Raw genomic sequence first — 12,518 nt, 5'->3', positions numbered from 1 at the left:
TTTCTTTGGTCAAGGAGAAAGATCTTCCGGTGTGAAAGGTCATGTGATTCAATCCAAGATGGCCGCCCCCATGGAGCTGTACTGCTGGAAAGGCGACTGGGGCTTACCCTCCATAGATGTAGACTCTCTCATTGTCCTGGTAACTATTATTATTGTAATTGTTGTTCTAATGGTTGTAGCTATTGTGCGAAGCCATTGATCTATCGATTGATTTATTTCATTTGGGACTTCAATGATTTTGACGTTATGATGACAGTGACCTGCTGCTGCTCGGTGACGTCACCATGTCCACTACATTTGTACATCAGTAACATCAATGTTCAGAGGCTGAATAAATTAAATGCTTGGACTTGGAAAAGTGTCCTACATTCATAATTTGGCTTGAATAAAAGTGTCAAAGTATTGACATCAAAATATACTAGCTTCAGAACATCCCACTCCACTGACACATGCCTCCTCTATTTGAGCGACCACATCAAACAAGAGGTGGACGCTGGCAAATACTGCGGCATGGTCATGCTGGACCTCCAAAAGGCTTTTGACACCGTGAACCACTCCATACTGGTTAACAAGCTAAAAGCAATTGGTTTCGATAGCACATCAGTGAGCTGGATGCAATCCTACCTGGAGGGGAGAGAACAGATGGTGGAAGTGAACGGAACACTGTCCCCCCCCCTCCCAGTGAGCTGTGGCGTTCCACAAGGAAGCATACTAGGGCCTCTACTGTTCCTAATATATGTAAACGACATGACTTCAGCCTGTGACTGCAACTTGTTCCTGTTCGCAGATGACTCAGCACTGCTGGTCTCGGACAGGGACAAACTGCAGGTTGAAAATGCCCTCAGCTCTGAACTCGGTAGAATCTGCACCTGGCTCGCTGATAACAAACTATCTTTACACCTGGGAAAAACTGAATCCATTCTCTTTGGCTCTATTAGTAATCTCAGCAAGGCAAATGGCTTCTTGGTTAGAGTGGGTGACAATGTTATCACACGTAAAGATGAAATTACCTACCTAGGTTCCATCCTGGAGGCTAATCTTTCCGGTGATAAAATGGCCACCAACGTAATCAAAAAAGTCAACCATAGAACAAGATTCCTCTACAGGATCTCCTCACTGGTCAACAAAAACACCTTGAAGACCTTAACAGGAGCCCTTGTACAGGGTTTCTTTGACTATGCATGCACCTCCTGGTACCACAGCACCTCAAAGGCCCTTAAAACCAGGCTCCAGACTTCCCAAAACAAACTGGTCAGGCTCCTACTTGATCTAGCCCCCCGAACCCACCTCACCCCTGCCCACTTCGACAGGCTGGAATGGCTTAGGGTCGACGACAGAGTACAGCATCTTGCAATGGGTCTGGTCCACAAGATTCGATACACCACCAAGATACCCATGTACCTGTCTAGATACTTCCTTAATGTTAACGAAGTCCACACCCACAACACCAGAGGGAGTGCAACGAACCATGTACAACCCAGATTCGGCACAAACAAGGGACTAAATTCTTTTCGCTCCTATGCCACTAAAATGTGGAACGCCCTACCAACTGTCATTAAGACATGCGAATCCCTTGACTCTTTCAAAACCGCTCTCAAAGGGCACCTACGGACGGCTGCAATTCGAAACTGGCCCCTGTAAAATCGGAATCCCTCAAACACGAACGCAATGACAACACAAGAGACGGTCGCGGCCACACAGCCAACTCAAGGTATGGCCACTGAGCCAACTTGGGGACCCAACGCAAGGACAACACAAGAGATGGTCACGGCCACACAGCCAACTCAAGGTACGGCCACGGAGCCGACTTGGGGACCCAACGCAGCTCCTCCAAGGAAAACAAACAATTTAACGGAGCTGAACGTGAATCCCCCCCCCCGCCCCCCCCTTTTTTTTCCCCTCACTGTATATTTTTCTTTTCCCTTTTTACCTCCTTTTTGATGAATTCTTTTTTGATGAATTCCTGTTCTGTCTATAGAAGTGTCTATTTGTACGTCTCTAAATGTTTTGATGATTTGAACATGGTGGACCCTGTTGGAAACAAGTGTAATGCTTAATTGGGTCGTCCACTCACAGTTAACAGCCTTTGTATTGAGTTTGTGCTTGAAATGTACTGTAATTCTGCAAACTGTTAATAAATTCTTCAATCAATCAATCAATCAATACAGTACCAATGGACTAACTAAAGTACTTTAGCCTAGCTATCTGAATCTACAATGTAACTAGTAACTAAAGCTGTCAATAACTGTAGTGGAGTTAAAAAGTACAATATTAATATTTGCCTCTGAGATGTACTTGAGTAAGAGTTACTATAAAGTGTCAAAACATTGAAATACTCATTATATATAATTAAGTACAGTATTTAATACTAATAAAATTAACCACAGCAGATTGTATCTCTCTAAAATGTATATGCAAGTTTATAGATTAGATTGCCATTGTTTTTACTTGAAAGTTTTTTGGGAATGCATGAACATTTGTGTGTCCTAAATATCCAAAGTAGCGAGGCTATTTTGAAAGTACATAAAAGAGAGTGGACAACTATGTGGAAATGATAATGAAAATATGAGATTTGTGTTAATATAATATAATGGACCCCAAGTTTGGAAACTGAAATTCAGAACCAAACTTAATCTTGAGAAGTAGCTTTTTGTAGCTTGTATTTGTATATTTATAATATCAATGAATCAACACAAACATTCTAATGGATTTCCTTGAATAAATTGATTAGACTGAATAACCACTTATTTAACCCCAAATGTTATTTTGTTGTACGATAGTGGTGTGCAAAAATACAGAAAATAGCAGATCTACAAGCTCACATCGCAATGCGTTGTGAACGTGTAGATTGGTTATATTCTATATCTTTTTTTTTAATTAATCATAATCCAACAAAGGTCTGAAATAATGGTGAAATGATGGTGAAATAATGGTTTGAGGTCATATCGCCCAGCCCTATGTTCTTATGAAGACTTCAATCGACATGGGATGGTTGCTATGAATGCTTTTGGTAGACATGGGATTGATGCTATGATATGAAGGCCTCTGTAGACATGATATTTTTATTTATTTCAATCCATCATCTCTTTTTCGAGGGGGTCCTCACAGAGACAATGACGAGAAACAATCACTTCTGTTACACAATCATGTCCTCTCAAAAACATGAAAGTAAATGAAATGGAAATTCAATACATGAACATTTTTTGATAAAATAAAAATGACCTATCAAAAGTTGAGATGGTTTCCCGCTTTGAAGGCCTCTGTAGACATGAGATGGTTGGGTTGCTATGAAGGCATCTGTAGAGGTGGGATTTTGCTGGCTTGTTGTGAATCAGTTTGTCTTCAGCCACCAGAGTGCAGTGTTTACTGCCCTAAAGTCACATTACTGTATGTACAAAAACTGTTAATTTGCAGGATTCACTTTCAAAAATAGCTGATCTACAAGCTCAAATATTGTACTCATTAATCCTGGTATTGTACACGTATTTTGTAGGCCTACTCCTGTAATCCTGGTATTGCCTCATCTCTTGCTGGATGAGTGAGAACTTTCTCAAGCTGAATGAGGATAAGACAGAAGTTCTCATAATTGGTTCTACTGAGCAGAGAGAATCAATAAGTAGACCCGGTAACCTGACTGTAGAAAGTAACACTACAGTAAATAACTTGGGGGTTAATCATTCTTAATTTAATTTTAATACACGCATTAATCATGTTATCAAGATTGCCTTTTTTCATCTTAGAAATATTGCACGAATTACTGCAATGCACTTTTTGAGGGAGGGCGAAATCCATTTCACCCGACCGCCGACTTACCGACCGCCGTGTCGGACTACCGACCGACGCGGCGGCCGGGTGAAATGGATTTCGCCCTTACTGGACTTTTTCCTGGCCTGCCCAAGAAAACAATTGACAGATTACAACTTGTTCAATCAAAATGGGACCGCTAGAGTTTTAACTAAAACTAAGATGAGAGAACATAACATGACTCTTGTTTTTAGGATTGATTTTAAAATTCTTCTAGTTGTTTGTAATGCTCTCAATGGTCTGGCACCTTCCTACCTACGCATATGACTGCCTGCCTACTAGATATGTCCCGAACTCAGGTCTTCTAATCTAGTGCTCACCTGCTCGAAGTGCCTACAATGGCATATAAAAAAAAAACATATTTCTACACACTTGCTTTTAGTTGATTTTTAATTATCTGTGTTGTTATTCATGTTCTCACTGTTTCACTGCCTTTTCTTTGCTATTATCTTAATCTGTAAAGCACTTTGAGCTGCATTTCATGTCATGAAAGGTGCTATAAAAATATTGTTGTATTATTATTGTTGTAGGCCTACTCCTCTAACCCTGGTATTGTCTCTTGTAGGCTTACTCCAAGTTTGCTGGAGCTCCTCTCAAAATCCACAAGATCACCAACCCATGGAAAAGTCCTACAGGTCAGTAATAATTAAAAACTAAATGTAGAAGAAAAATGTAAAAATGTGTCCGCGACACACAAATGAGTCCCGACCCAGTGTTTGGGAAACACTGGGTATCTACAGGGGTGGCAGTGGATCAGGGTTAGAGTGGCCGGGTGGCTTCCCAGTTTGAACCCGGGCTCCCCCAGTGTCGGTGTCGAAGTGTCCTTGAGCAAGACTCTGAACCCCTAGTTGCTCCTGATGTGCTGGTTGGTGCCTTGCATGGTTGGATAAAGGCACTATATAAATACACCATTATCTGCACATATAGTGACAATTTAAGGACTTAGGACTTTTTTAATTTATTTTTTATTCAACATTTGCCCATAATGACTTATTCAAAATATGTATTGATTTATTAAATTATCACATTTCTTAATTATAGTCGATGAAATGGATTTGTTTACTTAACTTTTGCAGCCCTATTCTTCCTGTGATGTGTGCTTTTCCTCTCCCAGGTGTTCTACCTGCACTGAAGACCAAGGAGGAAGGAAGTGTGTCTAAAACCACTAATATTATCATTCACCTCAGAAAACAGGTAAATATGATGTTCTTGCTTTGTTTTGTTTTTGTTTGTTTGTAATTTATGAGAAGACAATTACAGTACAATGCAGAACCTTTTCAGGCCGTGACCCTGACAATTGGCGATACCCATTTATAGGTTTGCTTGTTTCTGCACTTTGGCTAAATTGGATCCCCTGTACCATGCTGCACTGAGATTCATAACAAATTCATCTTTCAGAACACATCACTGTATACTAGGGCATTAAGCAACTAGTCGACTAGTTTACTAGTCGACTAGTAAATCCACTAGTCGACCTTGTTGGTACTAGTTGACTAATTTTCCCGATTTTGTAGGCCTCAAGATCAGGTAGATTATAGTTATAGTCACCATGTACACAGTTGTTCAATGTACAAATATTTATTTAAAAAACAAAAAGTTTATTTTTTTAATTAATTTATTTTTTTACATAATAGGTAGTTAAACAACTAGTCGACTAGTCGACTAGTAAACTAGGCAACTAGTCAACTAGTAAAAATGACTAGAAGTGAATGCCCTAGTGTATACTGTAATGCTGCAGTTACAGTAGTAGTCCTCATTGAAGTCTCGCTGGCTGTATCATTGGTATATTTTCATTGACAAAGCTATGCTTGGTGATCTCCCTTCCTACATTTCCTCCGAATTCAATTAGGTCAAAACCTCAGATCAAATAACTGCCTTCGGTGTGTAGTAGTACCCTCTTCTTCTTCTTCTTCTTCTTCTGAGGGGAGTAGAAATATCTCTTTATTTGGCCCCTGGTTGTGGAATGACTTGCAGACCAGACTCAAATTGGCCTTTAAAATTCCCCTGAGAAGTTTCAAAAGGATCACCTTTAGATGTACACTCCAACATGTTCGGATGTGTACTGGTGTGTGTACTCTGTGTAGGTCTATACATTTATTTATTTTTGTACATATTGCATATTGTGTATCTACTCTATGTAGAATTTTGCATTCTTCAATTATTTAAAGTGTATCACTTTGGAGATTTAGGTACTTCGAGATGTATTATTTGTACAATTGTACTATTGTCTCGTCTGTTCTGTAATGTAATGTATGATGTAGCAAAGAGGTGTAATTTTATTTCTGCCTCTTGGCCAGTACCCACTTGAAATAAGACTTTGTCTTAATGTGTTTTTACTGGTTAATAATGGATACATATAATAAAAGTTAAACTGCCAGGGTCATTTGTTTAGTTTTGGAACACAGTTCTTATTTGACACAATATATAAAAAAAGTATGGGAATTCAGAATGTGTAAAAATACTGCAACCAAATTGCGTAAATAAATGTAGTCAGACTTTGGTGCTCTATTAAAGGTAGGGTAAGTGATATTCCTTTGTCAATATGCGTGTTAAATAACTATATATTATGATAGCAATCATTTCTATAGAGTGTTTGTTCTGTAACGGGAGTCTCCATGTTTCTCCAGGTCTTAATTAAACAGAAAATGCAGAAAATGTTCAGTTCGGGATACCAATCAGTAGATAACTAAACTCACACATGATACAGATTAAGTGAAATTCTAAGTGATGACACAAATAAATGGGCAGACACATTTTGAACTGGAAAACTATACAATTTAAGCTGATCAACGCTACTCTCTCCTGATTGACTGATATTTGCAACCCACCTGAACATTTATTTTCTGATTATTGAAGAACTGGAGAGACTGAGATAACCTTGTCGATCTCAAACAGGATATGGGAAGTTCATGTGAAGTTGGAGATGGCACTAAGAAATTAGAAAATTGGAACTAATCTGGAACATGTAAATGTATGAAAAGGGGCTGTTATTGAACACTATAGCAATGAATACTATCTCAGAATATAGTTCTTCAACCTTTTAACAAAAACTCTTTTACCTTTTTGTTTTTTTAAATTGTGATTTCTTTCAGAAATACAACGCTGACTATGACCTGTCAGCCAAGGAGGGAGCAGACACCCTAGCCTTTGTCTCTCTGCTGGAGGAGAAGCTGCTCCCTGCCTTGGTAAGAAGGATCTCAGCTGGTCTGGATGTTTGACAGTATCACACAAGATCAGACATCTAGTTTGGCCCTAAAGCCTAAACCATTCATAACATTCAATTCAGTTCTTTGACACACAAGGAGCCAGCCATAAAGCCAACACTTTATAACACACTTTACATTCGTGAGAATCTGAAAGTGCTTCAATGAGCAAATGCATGAAATAAAAGCGGAAGAAACGTGGTCAAATTATAATTACCCCCACTATATTCATTTATTTAACCCTAACTCCCAAACACAAGGTTGCACAGACTTGGCAAGCTTCAGGCACACATTAAAATGTCTATGACATTTTGTTTCTAGTTATTATAACTACTATATTATTATTATTATTATGTACAGATCTACTCCCAGTGGTTGGACGGTAAGAACTATGTGGACGTGACGCGGCGCTGGTATGGAGAGAACATCTCCTTCCCGCTGAACTTCTTCCTGCCGAACCGCATGCACAACCAACAGCTGGACAAACTCAGACTGGTCAGAGGAGACCCCACGCTGGAGCCTGGGGAACAGCTGGAGAAAGAGGTTTGTGTGTGTATGTACTGTATGTTACAGTACAATTGAAAAAAACATTCACATTTGAAAAAGCTGTGCTCGTTTTCTTCGAATTCACCTCCCGTGCTCCTCTGGCCGTGCCACAAATGTATGGGGCACACAATAGAGGGTATGCGCGTGACATCATCAAACCCGGAAGTTATGGCAAAAACTACTTTCTGGCCTTGACAGCCCATTCATCCGAACAGAAAAGTTGTATTTGATTGCATTAAATGATGATAAACGACATTAAACTCACTTTTGCCACTCGATTTGCCATTCACTTTATGCATGTGCATACCCTCTATTGGGTGTGATCAATTACCCCACACCAATCGTCAACGCACCTGTCAATTGTGTGCCCTGTATGTTTGTGCTTCCCAAACATCGACTGTTCCCAAAGGAAGTTTTCATATTTTCAGTCCAGCTCTTCCTCGTGGAAAAGTGCCGAAATCTTACTTAACCCATTTTCTGCCAGAACTTTCAATAACAAAACTGAAAGACAATAGAGGGTATGCGCATGCATAAAGTCAATGGCAAATCGAGTGGCAAAGTGAGTTTAACATCGTTTAACATTGTTCAATCAGATAGGACCTTTCTGTATGGATGTACGGGCTGTCAAGGCCAGAAAGTAGTTTTTTTTTTTACACTCGTAGGCTCGTAGGCTTTCCCGCATAACTTCCGGGTATGATGACGATGTCACGCGCATACCCTCCATATCTTACTCCAAGTCTTAGCAATTCATTATTGGGTGAGTACACACACAGTGCTACAAGTTTAAATGCTGACAAGGTCAGTCTGCTAACCTTGTGCGGATAGGACCGGTCTATGGCTATGTACTATATCATGTGTCTCATGTGTTTCTTTACAGTTGTATCATGATGCTCTGGAGTGCATGACCCTGCTATCGCAACGCCTCGGATCACACAAGTTCTTCTTCGGTGATTCGTAAGTACAACAAAGTTGAAAATTTTGAAATACGACGTATGCCTATGATGGCTGGCAAGCTCATTGTGTTGTAGTTAACTATAAAATGGTTTCTTCCAGGCCATCATCATTGGATGCCTGTATTTAATTTAGTTGTGGCCTAGTTAACTTTAATACAACAGTAACCACAGCCGAATCAAGCCGATATACAATGTTATGAGCTTGTAGATCTTTTACTTTGGTACTCAAAGTATATTTTTATGCTAAAATGTTGACAGGGAGGGGGGGGGGGTGGAGCTTGTGATGCATGCATGAGTACTTTTACTCCATATAATATTTTTTTGGCTTGAAGCTGCCCACATTGTTGAGCGGTGCCTCCGCTCCATTACGGAGCTATGTGTCTCTTTATGTACTGTATGTGTACGCGTCCCAGCACGGAAAGCTGCAACACGATAACTCGACCGTTTTGGATGTGGGAAGGAATAATATTTTCTACTTAACACTAAGGGTCACTACTGTGTTGTAGCGAGCGATTCATTGATATAAACATCCTACTTTAGCCCATTATGAGCACTAAAGTCACTTATGACCGTGTGCATGTGTGCACGTGAACGGAGAATTTAGGATTTTGGCAGTTTCTACCATGGATACAGTAGCGGTGGCTAGCGACGGAAGCTAAAATCCGGTTAAAATATTGTTAATAATTCTGGATTAATGCTCATTTATCAAATCTCGGTTTCTCGTCTACAGCTACCTGTGCATAATCAAATCTATCTCGTTTATACGTTTGTGACGTTAATAACCCTGTCTCATCCAGGCCGTCACCATTGGATGCCTACGTGTTTTATTATGTTAGTTGTAGTTCACTTTAACCCTGTCTCATCCAGGCCGTCGTCATTGGATGCCTACGTGTTTGGTCACTTGGCTCCTGTGTTGAAGATGAAGTTGCCCAACGGGAAGCTGCAGCAACACCTCAGCTCCCTGGACAACCTGAGACAGTTCTGCACCAACATCCTGGTCCTCTACTTCCCAAACACAGGACAAGGTGGGCCGTCGGTTGGTTGGTTGGTTGGCACAACTTGGCAGTGTAGATTTCGTCGACTTTTCACTAACGAAAACTAAATAAATACTAAGCCAATATGACTGAAACTAAGACTAAATATATTGACAATTTCGTCAACAAATAAAAACTATACTAAATGTTAGGGAGGGACTAGTGGAGAAGAGATCAATTTATGTTTGGTTGCGCTCGGGTGTAGCTGTGTAAAACTGTAAAATCAGGCATTAAGGGACCGCCAAAATAAAATTTTGTTGACAAAATAAACTGTCAATTTAGTCGACTAAAACTAGACGAAAACTAAAACATTTCATGTGACAAATATGACTAAAACAAAATTAAATGTTCTTCAAAAAAACTATAGCTAAAACGTAATCAAAATGTGCGGTCAAAATAAACACTTGCCTCGGTCTCTCCTTGTGTTCCTCTCTGTCAGAGCCTCCGTCGTCCGGTAAGTCTCCAGGCCAGACGGATAGCGGCGGCAGCGGCAGTGGCAGTGACTTTGACAACGAGCCTCATAAGAGACGGAACCAGTTGCTGTCTGCGTTGTTCGCCGTGGGAGCCATGGTGGGCTACGCCATCCTGACGGGCATCTTGAGCATCGAGCGCGTGCAGCCACAGTTGGCGCTAGAGAGGCCTGGCCAGGTGGAGGACGAGGTGGACGAAGAGGAGTTAGAGGACTAATAGTGGGCTTTCCTCCCTTTTTAAAAAAAGGGTGGCGTTAAAGGAGTACTTCGGCCATTTTCATCCGACAAGAAGCGCAACCTGACTCTGTTTGACCAGAATGGAACAGAGCCTTCATTCGTATCATCGGTAACACCTGAAGGAAGTAGGGAAGGGGTCCAAGTTCTTTCCAAAATGGAGTGCATAGAGCTTATTGCATGGTCCTCATATCACTAATGCTTCTAAAAAATGGTACCATTTGTCTACTCACTCTGTGGGTGCGTTCAGAAATACCGCACCGGAGCGCACTCGCCTATTTGTTTGCATCCAAACGTGCCCTGTGTATCATTGGTGGGCTTTGGACAGTTCGGTAGACCTGCCTACAAGTCAGACCGTCGGTAGGCAGGTTTGGTCATTTCAAATAAGCACGCTAACTTCCCAGAAAGAGAGAGGCTGTATTTTTGCTTGGAATCCCCATCGATGATGTAGGTGGTAGACAGGCTTCTGAACTGTCCACAGCCCACCAATGACACAGTGAGTAGACAGAAATGATTGAAAATGCCTGAAGCGCTCCATTTAACAATGTCAAATTTATTCCATAAATATATGCTTTGTAAGAAAGGACAATATGGGGAATGGAAATGCATTCCTCAACAACTCAATCACCAGCAAATCCTGAGTATTCATTGAACTCGGAGGGTAAACATACATTGCACTCTCTGAGTTAAAGGGTTATTTCACCCCATATTTTTTTTCTCCTATCAATCTCTCACCTCGTGAAGCCTTAAATACACCGAGAATTGTTGTTTTTGTGCATTCCTTTACAGTGAATGAATAATCCAAAAATGAAGCGAATGAAACTTGATGAAACGTCTGGAAACCTTGTACATGTATGTCCAAAACGTACTTTTCAGGAAAAAAGAGTTCCAATGAATCCAATGTAGTTATTATTTAGTCATGAGCTCTACTTTTCATTGTTTCCATATTCATAAAACACTAACTTTCAAAACGCTTCAAAAGTTGCAAAAATAGAAGATCTTTAAGTTCACCAAGTGACACATTGTGATCTAATATATATTTTTTCTACTTTTGTGTGACACTAGTTATATGATGAAGTAGGGCAATAATTTACGAAAAGATTTAAGTTGAAATATGGAGACACAAGGTTTCTGCCCAACAATCTGTTTATAAACTCCAAAATAACTCTCTCTGTATAATCCAAGTGTTTTGCGTATTTGTCCATCGTGTGCACTGAAAATCTTACCGTTAAAAATACTTCTGTTATAAACCGGGGCAATGAAAAAGCAGTGTTTTGGGGGTTTATGACCCTTGTCTAGGGGTGCCAAGGAACATGACAAAAACACAGGGTAGATTTGTCAAAGTATATTTTGATGCTAAAACCTTTGTACATTACAAGCTCCAAAACAGGTGCTCCCTTCTGTGACGCACACGGAAGCTTGGCAATCTTCCGCGTGGGCTTGCCCTCCTTGTGAGATACAGACGCCCAAGAGCCAAAGTAGGTGTCTACCTTTCTATGTCTATGTCCTGGGTGCCCCAGCTAGGGTTTGATCTGTAACTCTGATCCATTTGGTTCCATGTGAACACTCAAGAGTGGCGTCCTTGAAACAAATATAATAGGCACAGGGTGAGTAAATGATAGAAAACCAAGTTGTGAAGTAACCTTTCAAAAGAACACTCAGGATTTGTAGGTGGAGCTTTAACTTGTGTGTGCACTTTGTTTTTGTTTTTTTTATATGGGAGGAGCCGCACTGTACCAATGTTCATAAGAGTCTGAGGCCATGGTCACACTGGCTACCCACATCTGTTGTTTGTCCTGAATCCTAATTAGAATCAGATTATTTTGCTGTGTGAACAGCATATATCCACCTGGAAACTGATGTTTGTGAGTGAGATTTGAAGCACATTTCTCCATTTCTAGGTGGTTTGAAATGTGATTAAAATTTGATCTCTAAACGTGTTTCGCAGTCTGAACACACTGGCGTCACTGAAGCCTGATTTATATAATCAATCATATGACCGTGTCACTAGCTATTTCCAGCGATCTCTGAATACACAAATTGGATGTCATCACTTGTCATCACTAAAGTTCAGTCTTGAGAAACAAATGGTATTTGCCTGCAGTCCGAACAAAAAGCTACATTTTAAGACAGTTAAATTCTAATCAACACAGTGGAAGACCTTCCCTTTGTTCGGCTTGGTGGGTGTAGGAACACTTCCTGTAATGTTTTGTCTTCGGCAAACAGAAATCCTTTGACTTGATTTTAAGGTCATTAAAAAGTTTCAATTCTGAA

At 40.3% G+C, this 12,518-nt stretch overlaps 1 protein-coding gene across 1 annotated transcript; it reads left to right on the top strand.

The window, feature by feature from the left end:
- Positions 1-12,518, top strand: LOC306937867 (metaxin-1-like). Its single transcript, XM_079521877.1, has 8 exons — positions 1-139; positions 4,370-4,439; positions 4,919-4,998; positions 6,897-6,989; positions 7,368-7,550; positions 8,431-8,507; positions 9,374-9,531; positions 9,980-12,518. Exons 1-8 carry the CDS (start codon positions 59-61, stop codon positions 10,225-10,227), a joined length of 990 nt encoding a protein of 329 aa, XP_079378003.1. The 5' UTR covers positions 1-58; the 3' UTR covers positions 10,228-12,518.

Source organism: Electrona antarctica (genome assembly GCF_951216825.1).
Source record: "Electrona antarctica genome assembly, chromosome: 15".
NCBI lineage: Eukaryota > Metazoa > Chordata > Actinopteri > Myctophiformes > Myctophidae > Electrona > Electrona antarctica.
The sequence above is the reverse complement of the archived record's forward strand: the minus strand, read 5'-3'. Positions and strand labels throughout refer to the sequence as shown.

What these genes read in the sequence shown, in the direction of transcription:
- LOC306937867 (XM_079521877.1), top strand. Translation starts at nt 59, where the DNA reads ATGGCCGCCCCCATGGAGCTGTACTGCTGGAAAGGCGACTGGGGCTTA. An exon ending in GGGAACAGCTGGAGAAAGAG is followed by an intron (nt 7,551 to 8,430) that starts GTTTGTGTGTGT and finishes GTTTCTTTACAG; the next exon opens with TTGTATCATGATGCTCTGGA. An exon ending in AAGTTCTTCTTCGGTGATTC is followed by an intron (nt 8,508 to 9,373) that starts GTAAGTACAACA and finishes TGTCTCATCCAG; the next exon opens with GCCGTCGTCATTGGATGCCT.